The sequence below is a fragment of the Gadus chalcogrammus genome, chromosome 15, assembly GCF_026213295.1.
Source record: "Gadus chalcogrammus isolate NIFS_2021 chromosome 15, NIFS_Gcha_1.0, whole genome shotgun sequence".
Taxonomy (NCBI): Eukaryota; Metazoa; Chordata; class Actinopteri; order Gadiformes; family Gadidae; genus Gadus; species Gadus chalcogrammus.
The window spans coordinates 697,548-712,878 of NC_079426.1; the positions used below are offsets into that span (position 1 = coordinate 697,548).

The 15,331-nt window shown below is 48.3% G+C and overlaps 2 protein-coding genes and 1 non-coding gene across 6 annotated transcripts in view; 2 read left to right on the plus strand and 1 right to left on the minus strand.

The window, feature by feature from the left end:
• LOC130404379 (LIM domain-binding protein 1-like) overlaps window positions 1-4,224 on the minus strand; it is a 19,764-nt gene extending 15,540 nt beyond the window's left edge. The window contains exons 1-2 of one of the 4 annotated variants that reach the window (XM_056609073.1): window positions 3,692-4,218; window positions 723-823 (exon numbers count right to left, since the gene is read on the minus strand). In XM_056609073.1, the coding sequence (XP_056465048.1) occupies window positions 723-750 (28 nt within the window). In that variant the 5' untranslated portion in view covers window positions 751-823; window positions 3,692-4,218. Of the gene's footprint in view, window positions 1-722; window positions 849-3,691 lie in introns of those variants that run through there. The other 3 variants (XM_056609075.1, XM_056609076.1, XM_056609074.1) reach the window with 3 other exon arrangements.
• A 1,266-nt stretch (window positions 4,225-5,490) lies between these two features.
• On the plus strand, window positions 5,491-15,307 carry pprc1 (PPARG related coactivator 1). The gene is made up of 14 exons (XM_056609061.1): window positions 5,491-5,656; window positions 7,465-7,560; window positions 7,974-8,123; window positions 8,252-8,332; window positions 8,427-10,467; window positions 10,608-10,661; window positions 11,634-11,694; window positions 11,972-12,039; window positions 12,207-12,876; window positions 13,014-13,199; window positions 13,362-13,440; window positions 13,540-13,661; window positions 13,963-14,114; window positions 14,387-15,307. Exons 1-14 carry the CDS (start codon window positions 5,576-5,578, stop codon window positions 14,485-14,487), a joined length of 3,942 nt encoding a protein of 1,313 aa, XP_056465036.1. The 5' UTR covers window positions 5,491-5,575; the 3' UTR covers window positions 14,488-15,307.
• LOC130405268 (small nucleolar RNA SNORA50) lies at window positions 13,718-13,857 on the plus strand. The gene has a single exon (XR_008904330.1). It is a non-coding gene; the product is annotated as a small nucleolar RNA SNORA50 (small nucleolar RNA).
• Window positions 15,308-15,331: the final 24 nt, after the last annotated feature.

Consider the following 15,331-nt stretch of genomic DNA (forward strand, 5'->3'; position numbering starts at 1 on the left):
CAAAATGTTCCTGAGGCTCTCCAGAGCCTCTAGGTGTTCTCCTGAGTCAAACGTTTTTTTTATAAAAGTCCCAGAAAGTGTGAAATGTTCTCAACATGGGATCCGTTGGATCTAGTCCTCAGGGGGGTTACGGTTACCCTTCACTTACCAGGGGGCACACTGCTATTGACTAGAAGGAAAGCTTGTTTCACTCTTTAGATGGCCATCAACCACACGGTAAAGGGGCTACACCAAGTAAACAGATATGGTGATTGGTTTCCACTGTTTTTCTAAGTGGCACCACTCAGGGAGGAATTGATCTGACAATTGATCTGTTATTCTGAGGTTTCGGTAAAGGACAGATACCTAACTCCAAAAGTGCAGTTTATTTTCAGAACATGTCTAAAGAACGCAGCACAACAGTTAAACACAGGCACTCTCACACACACACACACACACACACACACACACACACACACACACACACACACACACACACACACACACACACACACACACACTAACATAATACAGAAGTTGTTTTGGAACTCATTTTTACCCAAGTGGAGTATGAGGGTAGGGGAGAGGTGGCAAATAGCGTCTTAGAATGAGTTAGAAAAGCTCTAAAACAAGACAGAGAGAGAGAGCAATAAGGGGTAATTGAGGGGTATACTGTATGTGTGTGTGTGCGTGTGTGTCTGTGTGTGTGTTTGTGCATGTGCGTGTGTGTCTGTAGTACTCACCAGGACAAGCACAACCTCCAACAGACATCTTCTCACATGTTGGGCTTTGCTCGGAACGAAACAGCTGCGTTCAGTCCACACGTTGCTCGCATGGGCTAACTCTGTGGAAACACACACACACCCACACACCCACACACCCACACACACACACACACACACACACACACACACACACACACACACACACACACACACAGGGGCGGGGAGAGAGTCAGAGGGAGTGGTTGAAAACTGCAAACAACATTTCATTGCTCTCCCTGACACCCTCTCTCTCTCTCTCTCTCTCTCTCTCTCTCTCTCTCTCTCTCTCTCTCTCTCTCCCTCTCTCTCTCTCTCTCTCTCTCTCTGTCTCTCTCTCTCTCTGTCTCTCTCTCTCTCTCTCTCTCTCTCTCCCCCTCTCTTGCTCTCTTGCTCTCTTGCTCTATGTTTCTCTCTCTCTCTCTCCCTCCCCTGGTCAGACACAGGAAGCTCAAGGTGGCGCTATGGCAGCATCTTTAATAGGCATACAGGCAGCACAAGTGGGAGAGAAGAGAGAGAATGCAGGAATAAAGAGCGGTAATGGTATGTGAGATAGGAGTTATACGCAGTGTGTGTGTGTGTGTGTGTGTGTGTGTGTGTGTGTGTGTGTGTGTGTGTGTGTGTGTGTGTGTGTGTGTGTGTGTGTGTGTTTGTCTGTGTGTTTGTGCGTGTGTGTGTGTGTGTGTGTGTGTGTGTGTGTGTGTGTGTGTGTGTGTGTGTGTGTGTGTGTGTGTGTGTGTGTGTGTGTGTGTGTGTGTGTGTGTGTGTGTGTGTGTGTTTGTCTGTGTGTGTGTCTGTGTGTTTGTGCGTGTGGGTGTGTGTTGGGGTAAGTGAAGGAAAGAGGAGGGGAGGGATGCAATTAGGGCAAAGGATAAGAAAAAGAGCAAAGTCAAAAATGTGTGTGTGTGTATTTTCACGTGTGCGTATTTACTACACATGTATGCACGTGTATGTGTCTGTGCGTGCACGTGTGTGTGTCTGTGCGTGCACGTGTGTGTGTATGTGTGTCAGTGATGCATCGTCTATTTTTGCCTTGTGCTGCTATGGGAGATAAACATGCTCACTAGGAGCCCAGAGGCAGAGGGTCATTACAGCACTACACACACACACACACACACACACACACACACACACACACACACACACGTGTCACACACACACACACACACACACACCCTGTCTCATTTTCGATTGATTTCTCCTGTCCCTCATTTTCTCGTATCTGCCATCTACCTCTTTCCATATATACTTCTTTCTCTCTTTCTCTCACTCACTCTCTTTCAATGCGCCCTTCTCTCTCTCTCTCTCTCTCTCTCTCTCTCTCTCTCTCTCTGTCTCTCTCTCTCTCTCGCTCTCCCTCTCGCTCTCTCTCTCTCTCGCTCTCTCTCTCTCTCATTCTATTTTCTGGCCTTCTCTTTCTCTGCAGCACAGAGAGCAGCGGCGTTAATCACTACAGACAGTATTGATTAAAAATGCAAAGCCCACCTGGAGACCAGGGACACAGAGGACACAGGAGAGAGAGGAGAGTGCACGCAGAAGCATGCACGAGTCTCTCCCCCGCTCTCCCTCCCTCCCACTCTCTTAGGCACACACGTATTCACACTCATAAACACACACACAAACACAATGATTCCATCCATTACGAGAAGGATTCACTTAACATCAAAACGATCACACAGCTCACAAGAGCTCACATAGAATTAAATAAACTGTGTCTATTTGTGCATACGTATGTGTATATTCAATGTAGTACAATTCAATTGTTTTACATGGGTCCAATCGAATGTGACGTGTATGGAGTTCAGCTGTGTGGTCCATGGCTCACTGATCAATACATTAACAAGCCAGAACAAACCAAAACCTGCCAGGCGCAGTCCACACACACGCCACCAAGGTGGCAGAGGCTTCGCAGTTAAATGTCACACACTGTTCACAGAGCTGCAGGTTCGCCTGATTATTACACAGCCTCATCATCATCCTAATCCCTCTCTCTCTCTCTCTCTCTCTCTCTCTCTCTCTCTCTCTCTCTCTTATATACTGTGTATATACATAAATATATAATATATACACATATATAAATCCCAAACAATACACCAAGTCAGCTTTCACATGCGATATCTCTCACCATTTATAACAAGAGTCTTTTTTTAAAGAAGGCTCAGAACAAAAGGTGACCACAGCATAACAACGGAAAAAAAGAAGGACAGACCAGTTACAGAGTGATTCTGTAAATGGCTGAGGTTCCATGCCTCAACTCAATGCACGGCACTTTCTGTCACTCCTGGTCCCTGTCTCAGTTGAACACACACAAACGCACTTTGTCTTCACATCCAGTGATACGTCAACCATCTCTCTGAATCCTGCCGCAGCTTCATATAGCTGGGAGAAAAGAGGAATGCCTGCGCTCACATTGGGAGACTGACTGGGCTCACACACGCAAACACTCACACACAACTGTAGAGGAGAGTCCACAGGCATGCATGGATTCACCCATGCACATGTGCGTTCACGCACACATTCACATAAACACAGTAATATAAACAAATAAAGACTTCCACCAACTGTACATTGCTGAAGAAAAACAACAACAAATACAAAAAGATTTCAGATTCATCATTCAGATGAACATGCTTCTGCCTTTCAGTAAAAGTATTAATATGGTTAAACGGTTCTAGTGGTCATACTTGAGTCTGTTTATCTAATTAACTCTGTGCCTTCCTTTTGTCTTGAGGCATCTCTCTCTCTCTCCCTCTCTCTCTCTCTCTCTCTCTCTCTCTCTCTCCCTGTCTCTCTCTCCCTCTCTCTCTCTCTCGCTCCCTCTCTCTCTCTCTCGCTCCCTCTGTCTCTCTCTCGCTCCCTCTGTCTCTCTCTCGCTCCCTCTGTCTCTCTCTCCCACACTTTCCCTCTCCCTCCCGCTCTCCCTCTCACTCTGCCTCCTATGTTTTCCTTACCTTTTGTCTTCTCTCTCTCTCTCTCTCTCTCTCTGCGCCCGCGTCGTGCACGCACCAAATCCTCGCTGTGGCGGCGTGCGGCTCGCCCCCCCTCCCCTTCCTTCTCCTCGTTCAAAACAGGGACCACAGCGACCCGCTGGTCCGCAACACCGACGCAAAGTGAGTCTGCCACATGGAGACGGAGAGACAAAGTGAGGGGAGCTGGCAGCGGGCAAATTGGATGATGAGGAAGATGATGAAGGGAGGGAGAAAGGAAGAGGAGGAGGAGGAGGAGGAGGAGGGTCTAGGGTGGCAGCTCTGAACTGCGCTGGTATGAATATGACGCAGAGACAGCCGCCAGAGTCTCTCCTCCTCACTGATCCTCTCCTCCCCTCCCCAGCCCCATCCCTCCGTTCCAACAGGGAGACGAGCGAGAGAGAGAGGGCACTGTATCCATGGCAACGCCGGAGCAGTGGTGGCTATAGCTATTAGGGAGTATGAAGGGGTACAGTGCTGGTTCATCCACCTACTGTTATTCGCAGTCTGTGTTTCCTCACAAACACACACCCGCACACACACACACACACACACACACACACACACACACACACACACACACACACACACACACACACACACACACACACACACACACACAAACATAAAACGAAAGCTGTGTAAGCCATTAACTTCTACAAGGGTGTGTTCCCTCCCTTTGTGTAGACAGAGAGATAAGGGCAGGCTTTGGATGTTATCCGTGACGGAAGCATAAGGGAAGACAAAAATTATCAAACTGCCCCCCAGGACGGTGAATGTATGCTCTTCAGAATATTCTAGTAAAAGGGAGAGGCATCCATGTAGTGATGAACCTGTGATCTCGTTCCCGCAGTGTTTGTTGGGCCGTGGATTAGAGTCCACTCTCTGCATGATACAAGAAAAGGTCAGCAGCATAAATCCACTGTTAACAGAAGGGATGTGCAGGGGTCAGTCAAGGTGAGGTTGCCTTCATAAGATGGAAATGGCTGCCTCAGACAGTTTAGCACCAGACAGCAACCATCCTGAAAGGAAGGCGGTACTTACCGAAATTGCTGTGCTCTTAATACAAATCAATCAATAGGATGATTCATGGAACCAAGGTTATCAAATCCTTCTGCTGATTATTTGAATGAATGGACTTCCACTAGCTCACTTAAGGAAGATTGGATATATGCCAGGGAAACCCATTCAGGCCATTTCCCTGCCCTGGGACCACTGGGAAAGAATCTGTTTGATCAGTTTGATATCTGATCCCTGCAAAGACGTCCAAAGATGCAAGGCCTAAATGTTGTCAACAATTTGGATGGACTTTTTTTTAGCTAATGAATAAGTCATAGTACCATTTTGAAAAGGGAAACAAAAAATACATTCACCTAATTACTTAAATAGAAGTAGACCCATAACTTTGACACATATTACAGGTTATAAACTAAGCATATTATGCATTCAAATACTTATATTTATATATGCTTTATATGTTTTCTAATTGTCCCCATTCCAGGCCCATGTGTTCACTTCGCGACCCCTCCCAAATATGGAAGGCAGCCTTAAAAGAGTTGAAGCACGCCTAGTGCACAACTATCATTATTTCAAAAAGTAATATGAGTTGCATTTGACGTTATTTTGTACACAGGACTTTGATGAGACAAATCATAACATGCAAAATACAGTAAAAGCTCGCGGGCTTTGGTTAACTCCAGAGTCGCACCGGGTTTCACGAGGCGAAGCGTCTTCCCCTGGCGTCATTTTGCGTCATTTTGCCGGGAATGGGAGACCACGTGTCTGTATCCCAGCGTGTTCTTCCTGTGAACGATTCATACTTTCAAACTGGGCTATTGACTCTGGGTAGGGCTTGCGAGCACTTGTAAGATGGCGGCTCGGTGGGGAGCAGGCGAGGAACTATTAACAGCCTGCAATTTGGATTATTTCGCTACTGATACACTACACGAGGTAAATGGAAACTATTAAACAGCATAATTGAAAGACGCAATGCTTTGGTTTAGCCTAATGTCGTTAACGGAGGTTGACTGCATTGTGCACAATGTCTGGACTGCCTATGGGAAAAGTGACACGTGGATACCATCCCGGTGTTTTCTAGAAAACTATTTAGTTCAGTGTTCTTATGCCATGACATAATTTGCTTATTAAATTGGTTTGAGGACAACATACGCTGGATATATAGCATCAATGTAGTAAGCGATACCTCCATTGAACCTTAACCGATGTGACTAGTAATGCCGGTTTACCACGTTGGGATGACTGATGGGTAGCAGGGCAGTTTCTGAATTCTTATCTTTTTATTATTCGTTTTCACTTTGACGATTTTATTGACAGTTCAATTATATTGTTTATTTGTTTTCGCCATGCATTTATAAATGTCATAGTTATTACAGGGTTATTTAACCGCTAGAGTAGTTTGCCTTTTAAGGCGTATGTGCCTGGTTCTTGAAACGTGGGTACTTTCTTTTTCAATCAAAGCTTATTATGAACACATTGAACTGAAAGTTGCAGAAAATGAGCCACAAAGTTTAGTAAGCATGTTAAAATGGACTTCGACCATAAAGGCCCACCGGTGGACTGGCACAGCGATGTGTCCGGCTAGTACCACACATGCTCACTGCAGCAACACGAGATAGGCCCATAGGGTTGCAACTTGTGCTGCAATTAATTTAACCTGCTGATATTGAATGTCAGTTGGTGTGTCTGGGTGATTGGCCATTATATTGTGTCTCGATAGTACACATTGCGATAATCGCGTATTCTAGGAATGCCATTTATGTTCTCGATCTGCATTTCCCAAGCTGTGGCGTGTCACATGTCGCTAGCTTTAACGTTACACAGCGAAACGGAAATTCAACACAATTGTCATCCAGTGGGGTTATAATCTATGCATATACATGCACATCGTGTATATAAATGGAGATCCCTTTGCTATTTTTGGAGATTTGTAATACACACGTGAGGGATTACTTTGAGGGGACCCGGAAACGCTGCCTGGTTTGTTGTAGTGCAACACGTGGGTTCCACGCTAGAGCGTAGCCTACAACAAATATGTCTGCGCACAGTACGCATGTACGGGCGTATACACGTGGTTCCGAGTATTTAGTATTGCAACAAACTGCCCGTATTAGTTTGTAACGTTGAACCAATAGCGACAATGTGGGTTGTCAGGTCCATAGTGTCACTAGTCTAAAAAATAAATAAAACAATAGTATGAAAACGTAGCCATCCCCACGTGTAAACGAAAAGCGTGTTTGATGCATGTCACCATTTTGTTTAAACACAAATGCATAACAAATGAATAACATGCTTTTTGACAATGAATTTGTCTACTGAGGGGTACATGCCTATTTAAATGTGTACAATTATCCTAGAATACATTGGCCAGTGAGATCTGCCATGCCAGTTTTTAAAACGTACGATGGAACAGTTACGACTTATAATAAACAATGTTGTTCTTATGTTACTAAATATGTTCTGATTTCAATCAACTTGAAAGATGTTGCCTTTTGCATTTTGTAATGCTGGTTAGATCAGAAACAGGCCTTCCCCGGCCCTCTGAAGAGTCCTTTTCACAACAACAACACTTTAGTAAATGTCTAGCATTCTAACCTACTTGGAGTTCACTTGTTGCCTAACATTTTTGGAATCAGTAATGCCTAATGTCCGGTTTTCAGATTATTAACAATGGTAATGAATGGGGTCCAGCATTAAATCCGGTTTCAAACTAAATTTTTGGTCAAATGTGTTCTCTCTAGGATGTGGATCTGGACACTGGCGAAACCTTGGAGGCCTTTGAAGGATGTTTAGGCCCGTCAATCCTTTCCATGTTCGAAGATGTTCCAACAGGAGAGGCAAGACCTTTTTAATTACACATCTATGAATTTTCAATGCGCTGCAAGGGTTCACGTATTTTCACCACTATAAGAGCCTCTCATCTTATTTAATTGACATCATTATTTGATTCACATATATACACTACTCATATTTCACATATATACACTACTCAAGAATCTCATGGACGGTGTGCAGCTATGTTAAGGTTCTGTTTACAACACGGATTGACTGGGTCATCGCTGCTCATAAAGAAGGTAGTGGGGTGAAGTTCACTAGAAAGGCCTCTGCTGTCTCCAATCCCCACAAAGGGAGCATAGTAATGCATTACGCTGACAGCCATCTAAATGGCTTGAGTTCCGCTCATCTCAGCTTTGTGTTGAGCAGGTGAAGGGCCTTGAGTTCCGCTCATCTCAGCTTTGTGTTTGAGCAGGTGAAGGGCCTTGACGATGAGAGCGAGGCGACGCTGCTGACCGCCCTGACAGAGATCCTGGATAATGTGGACGACGAGACCCTCTCTCCGTTCGACATGCTCCCAGACTCTGACCTGCTGTCGGGTCAAAGGGCCAGGGAGCACTCTCCGGTAAGTTCTCAGCTGTTGCCAGAGATCTGCACACACAGCGCTGTTGGATTCCGGCTAACGGCCGGACCATGCAGTATGTCCAGGGCATTAGTCTGGCATTAATGGCCGTCGCCTCCTCCTCCTCACAGCTGCGGAGACTGCTGTGTCTGTCCCGTTCCCCTCCCGAGAAGGACACAATCTGCAACATGAGAACACTGTCATCTGGCAAGGTAGGTTTTTCCTAGACTGAGTCAGTGGTTTTGGTAAGCTGCGGTCGACGGCTGGCTTCCAGTTTCTAACGGGATGTCCCCTCTCTGCTCTTAGAGCCTGCCCAGGCCCCCAGCCGGCTCGGTCCAGAGGAGTGACGGCGAGGAGGAGGACGACGGCTCCCTCTCACAGAGTCCCACCAGGCTGCTCTCCTCTCCGGACCAGGAGCTGCTGGACTGGGGCGGCCTGTCCCTCCCACTGCCCTTCTCCATTGAGTCGGAGGACGACACGGAGGGGCTCTCTGTGAGCCTGGGAGACCTGGTCAGGCACATGCACCCCTACTGCATGGCCGTCTGTGTGGACAACGGAGAGGGGGAGCAGATGCTGCCCGAAGGAGGGATCCTACTGGAAGTGGTGGACCAGGGGGAGCACGGGGAGCCCATCCTGGCCATCCCAGACCTGGGTCTGCCTCTGGCGCTGCTGCAGAACACTTTAGAGATGGAGCAACACGTTCCAGACGAATCCGACCGGGCTGCTACCGAAAGCTGTGAGGAGATTGTTGTTGACGACACGACCACCACCGGCGCGGAAATGAAAGCTGAGATCATTGCCGCGTCGGTCCTGCACAGAGAGAAAGCCAATTGTGAGCGGAATAAGAAACACAAAGCGCCCAGGATAAAGGAGATCAGAGAGAAAAGCCCACCCAGGAGGAAAAGGGACCGTAAGGTACGAACTCTGCCTGAGCCGGTTGAAGGAAGGATACTCCGCAGCGGCGTTTCAAGGAACGCAGCTGACGAGTTGCAACAAAAACTAAAAAAAACAATAAAAGTAAAGAAAAGTGTGCCACTTGTTACCGATGTCTCCGATTCAACCTGCACCTCTTCCAAACATAAGAAGAGCCTCAACGCATGCCAGACACGCACAGAAGTCACCAAATTGTCACTGCCCCGGGAGAATCGAGTTAATACAAAAGCAGTGACTGCCCGAAACTCAGTCCCAGTCAGAAGCCCCCCGAGCCGTCCCACCCCCACGGTCTCCCTCCTTCCACCCAGTGGGGGGCCCCGGCCCGCGGCGTCCCCTACCAAACAGGAAGTCTTATCTCCAGCTGTCACCGCAGCGCATCCCCTCCCCGGTGTTGTTCCTGTGTCAACGGATAGCTGCTCCTCTGCTGATGCTCCCACCACGCCTGAAGCATTACAAACCAACGGCACTGCAGATCAGCCTGCTGCCCCTGAAGGCAACCACGTCCCCGCTGCTGCTCCAGAGCCTAAACCCAAGTCCCTGAGCCTGGCCGAGTACCGCCGGCTCCGGCAGCAGAAGAAGCCCGCTCCCATCGAGAAGCAGGAGGGCAACAGCACCAGGTGGCCCAGCCTCCAGGAACCCCCCAAAGAGCTGCCTCCCATCCCCTGCCTGCCCGACCCGAGCCCCCAGGAGACCCGCCGCCCGGCCCCCGCCTCGGGGAAGAAGGAGGTGGAGGAGGTGAAGCCTGCGTGGCAGCCCACGGGGCCCGGCGCGCCCCCCACACCCGAGGCGCTGCTCGCCCCGCCCGCCTACATGGTGGCGTCCTCCACCAAGGCCGGGGCCGCCACCCTGATCTTCAAACGGCAACAACAATCGGTACCTCACCCCCCACAGCACAGCGCTGCTACCGCCGGCTCCAGTCCTGTGAAGAGCTCCTCTCCGGGGCCGCAGCCCAACGCATCACCTGAGAAGCCTTGTGTGCCTCGGAACTCTGTCCCTACCCCAACGCCTTGCTCCAAACCCTCAGAGAGCAAGCCTGCAAGGCCCCCATCTCAGTCTGTAACTCCTAGCAGCTTGGTTGGCAGTGCAATGCCCGCCAAGGCCACTTCAGAGTCCCTTAGGACGATCGCTGCTCCCATGTCTGCCAATATTGCCGCCAAAGCAAATGCACAAGTGGGGCCTAAGACGCCCGCTGCTACCTCAGTGAGTGACCCAGTCGCGGCTGCTAGTAAGTTTGCCAATTCTGCAGGTGTCCGTGACCAGCCTTGTTTAGCGGTCCAAGCTTCTAATCCATCCCAGGATATGAAGGCACTCCCTGTCAAGGCTGGAGCACAACAGTACGGCCCAACGTCGGTCCCACCGATGAAAAAAAAGACTGCATCACAAGCACTAATCGAGGCCTTCACTAGTGAGATTGGTGAGCGCTAGTATTTCCAATTATACATTTCCTTTAGTTTTCTTTAAGGCAGGCGATATTGTCTCCACGGTTTAGGGAGAGCAGCCTGTCATGTCAAAAGGTTTACTTACACACCGGCTTTTGCCGACCCCTTTTCCCAGGCATTGAAGCTGCAGATTTAACCAGTCTGTTGGAGCAGTTTGAAGAAACGCAAGGTGAGTGCTTTATTGCTGGTGTTATGGTCGTAGTCTTTGTGACAAGCAGGTCATGTTGGCTAATAATTGGTTGTCACATGGGTGCGGACCTGGCTACATGTAGTGTCAGAGCATCCCTTTTCCTGGTGGTTTCATGACGGTTGATGTTTGGTTTGGCGAGGCAGTGCTATCTCTGGGAAGTACGCAGTCTTCCTATGGTTGTGCTTCCTGTAGTCACCAGAAATGATACTCAAAGCCTCCTGGAAAAGCAGCTAAACCAGCTACACCTTAAAAGTATGCTTTTGATTTTTAGTTCCAAAGCTCAGCTTCATCTTTTGAGTGTCAGTCTATGCAAAATGACTACAAAGCTTTTTCTCCCCCTCTGTAATGGGGGGTGCTCTGGGGTTGGCACGGCTGATGCTTTGTCGGCTCAGCTGCTGGAATTCTGCCTCGTTTGCAAATCAATTTAGCTCCTCTAGCCATGCAGTTTTTGTCTGTGGTGATGTAAAGGCTCACCACAGAAACCTATGGGACAGTGGGTGCAGTTGTTCAAGTGGGGTGGTTGCATGCACACTTTGGCGGCGCCCACAATATTGCTGCAGTGGATCCATGGCAAATGGCCCTCCCTCCAGATTCATATAGGATTAGCGCTCCTTACTGTTGCTTCCACAAATAACCTGGAATCCAAAGAGCTTGAATGTTCAACAGTACCTATTACTCACTTACTACTATGAAATAAACTGACTTGAGAACAATCCTTGTTTGAGGACTTCATTTGTGGATGTCCCTCTATGACAAGTGGTAGACGTGCTTCCCTTTTAATCCTATTGTTTACTTTTTATCAATTGAGTGCTCTATAGAGTCGTGCTCCATCCTGGTTTGCCCTCCCTTCCACGCGGTTGGCTCTTTCAGTTCTACGTCTCCGGTTTGGCCTCATCTGCACTCGTCCGGCCCTTGTCTATACTCATCTACTCTTCTTTCATCTTTCTTCAGCCAAAGAGAAGCGGTGTGTGCCGGAGGTCTCTGGTAGAGCAGTAACTGTAGGAAACTCTAGGTGAGTTACCCTACAGCCTTGATGCTGCTCTCTGTGTAAGCGCCGTGGGCGTCCAGCTGCTCTGAGCCACAGCGCTGAGAGCAAATGGCTCCTCTGGCGCTTTGTGTGGTGGGTTCACCTTGACCCACCTTTTTACGCCAGGACCTACCGGTAAACGATGGAGGCACGCAACGACTGCCCCTTTTCTTTTTCTTTTTTTTTTTATGCACTCGAGCGACTATTCCTAAGATAAAGTGAGAGGGGGGGAAGTCAACAGCCCTTTGTGCTTGCTTTTCAGTGTTGTGTTACCAGCAGAGAAAACTGCTGTCGAACGTGTGAAGGCAAACGACCTCTCGAGCTCCGCAGGTAATCTACCATCACGATGTTCCTTTTGTCGGTTCTCCTTATTCTACTGGTAAAACGCTGAACACATTCAAGTGTATATTTAAGGAGGGATTAAACCTGAGTTTATACATAAGCCTGGGCAGCCGGACTATATCGTCTTGGAATCAACTTCTTACCTTCCCCCGCAGCACTGACTCCTCCGGCTACCCCCCCCCAGCAGAGGTGGAAGCCTCTGGCCCCCGTCTCCCTTCTTGGCAAAAGCAGGGCCTCCCGGCCCGCCCCCACCAAGGTGATCCGGATAGAGGCTCAGCCTCTTCCCTCAGTGAAGGGCCGCAGTACCCCCGCCACCCTCGCCCCCCCCGCCCCTGAATGGGCCCTGATGGACCACGACTACTGCCTCCCCAGCAGCACGGCGCCCCCTGGTGACCACGGCCAGCGCTGGAACGTCAAGCAGCAGCCTAACATCACCATCAGAGCCGTGACACAACTCCAGGCAGCCACTACAGGGCCCCCGGCCCCCGCCCCCTGCCCTCCCCATACCACTACACCCGCTCCGGCGACGGGACCCCGAGAGGCCCCGCTGAAGAAGGCCCCCCCGCCGCCCGCCGACCCGGCCCTGAGCTGCTCGGCCCTGGAGACCCCCGACGCCTCCCCCGCCCGGCCCGAGAGCCCCAGGCCTGAGTGCACGGGGCGGTCCCACCGCAGACGCTCCGAGTCTCGCTCGCCCGGTCCCCGCACCTTCCCCAAAGAGAGGAAAAGGGGCCGGTCCAGCAAACGACTGGCACCGCGGCCCGCCTGCTCCTCCGAGTCCGACTGCAACTCCTCCAGGTCCAGGTCTCGATCCCCGCCCGCCAAAAAGTGAGACGCATGCATTTACATTCATTTATAAAGCAATTAAATGAGAATTATAGTTACATCAGTCACGTATTTTGAGGACCAAACCTTCCTCGATGTCAAAGGCCCCCCACTAAAGCCTCCGCCATTGATCTTTCTAGATATCGTGCTCGTCACTCCGAGAGCAGCTCCAGCTCCTCGTCGTGTTCCTCGCGGTCCTCCTCTCGCTCCCCTCCGAGGAGGAGGAGGTACTCCTACTCCTCATCGCGATCTGGCTCCTGGAGCAGGTCCCGCTCTCGTTCCCGGTCTCCACAGAGAAGCGCTGAGTGGCAACGAAATGTTTACAGGTACAGGAGTCCTCTTGCCACAACGCCAAACAAGACTCATCTTGACATGGACGACACGCTTGCTATTGACAACTGGCATGGCTTTCAGTTGGACCATCCTTTTTAAGGCTCAAGTTTCAACTTGTGTTCAGAAAATGTATTCATCCTCCTCCTTTCCCACAGTCCTTCTTACAGGCCAACCTACCGACACACGTCAGTGGAGAGTTCTGAGGACGTGAAGAGGCGTAAACAACAAGCCATTGTGAGTTTGTTGAGCCAAGTTCAACAGTTTCACTAGTTTGGGCCATCATACAAAACACTTTGACATTTCCCCGTGTTAATATTTAATCTTTTCCCACAGGATGAGCGCAGGGTGGTCTACGTGGGTCGAATCCGGGGCACGATGACCCAAAATGAACTGAGGGAGCGGTTCTCTATATACGGAGAGATTGAGGACTGCACCTTGCACTTTAGGGAACAGGGGTAGGTTTCGTGCATCTTGAAGTGTTCCCCTGATGATATGGTTGTAGGTGAGCTTGTTGCACTGTCTTTGAACCTGGGTAGTCTTGTCGGTGACCGCTTAGGCCAAGCTTCAGTGCTAAAGCAACCTCAGGCTTGTTTATAACTGGAGCCTCCTGGCTATACTCCCAGCTTGCTCTTTTAAAAGCAATCCACAATGTGACTTCTTAAATCCACAACTGTTTTAGAGGGCTGTCATGGATTGATTCCCTGGGAAGCAGTGTAGACTAACCATTGTTCTTGCGCATTTTGTTAAATTTTGCAGAGACAACTATGGGTTTGTGACTTATTATGACACAAAGAATGCCTTCACGGCCATAGAGAATGGAGGCAAGCTCCGCAAGCCTGACGAACTGCCATTTGATCTCTGTTTTGGTGGAAGGAGACAGTTCTGCAAGACCAGCTATGCAGACTTGGGTAAGCAACGGGTGTCGTGCTCTGTAGGGAAACAGGGCAGGATGCTACCTCAGTATTCAGTACAAGAAAGGGTTGTTGGGCACCATGGAGGTTCATGTGTACTTTTAGTTTGAATATCAGTAGAAAACCACGGAAGTTGTAATGCTATTTAAAGCGAGACAAATGATAGTGATTTAAGATGGTTACTGTTTACATTTCCTGTATACACCAAGTGGCTTTGGATGAAAGCATTTTCCAAAATGACTAACTGGTACCTTTTTCTGTTTCCTCAGATTCAAATAAAGAGTATGACTCCTTGCCTTCTAAGGGCAAGTTCCATGCACTAGACTTTGACACTTTATTGAAGCAGGCCAAGAAAACCCAGAAGAGGTAACAGTCAACCAGAGGAAACCTACTACTTACCTCAGAGCTGTTGGTTGGCTCAGACACTTCCAACGGTGCCTTCATTTATTTGTTTTAGTTTTTATTCTATTTTGTTTGTTTCAACTCTGCAAGCTAACACCTTCTATTGAAGTGAAGATTTGTATGAAAAGAGAAAAATTATTAAAAAAAAATGACAAATAGATTTTTTTTAAGTTTATTTAATTGTATTGAGATGTGTGAAAGACATTTTAAATGAGGGAAACTAGTTGAATGCATTCCCTCATGATTGGGAAAGGAAGAAATACATTGGAAATGTACTGCAAACCTAATAAAAAAACTTGAAACAACGTAAGTTGCATTTGTTTTGAACATGTACACAATATAAGATTTCAACATTTGGGACCAACTCCACAGCCTTAGCATTTTGGTATTACTATATCATGGACAGGGTCACCATTTGTAATGGTAAGCTTGCATGTTAATCAAAAGCTGTTCTCACGAAGATCTAATTTAATAGTTCTGTAAAGAAAAATTGGGTTTGGTGCCTCCCAGTGTTTAGTTTAAGAATCGTTGGCATTTCTTTTTTTGTCAATTCAACGTATTTAAGAAGTTATAAAAAGTCCAACGAGTGCTTAAAACGTTAAGATAAGGCTGTCATGATCTGTTGGTATTAGTGATGCTCTCGTACGTTGTAAAATATTAAGCACCTGTAAACTACACAAAAAAATTTTTTTGGGTTGTTAGTTGACAGTTCATTTTTATTTATTTTGATCAGTGATGCGAAACGATTTTCCAGTTCAACATCTCGCGATAGTACTGTCCATGTTGTGGGGAGTGCAGTCCAGAACTAGTTC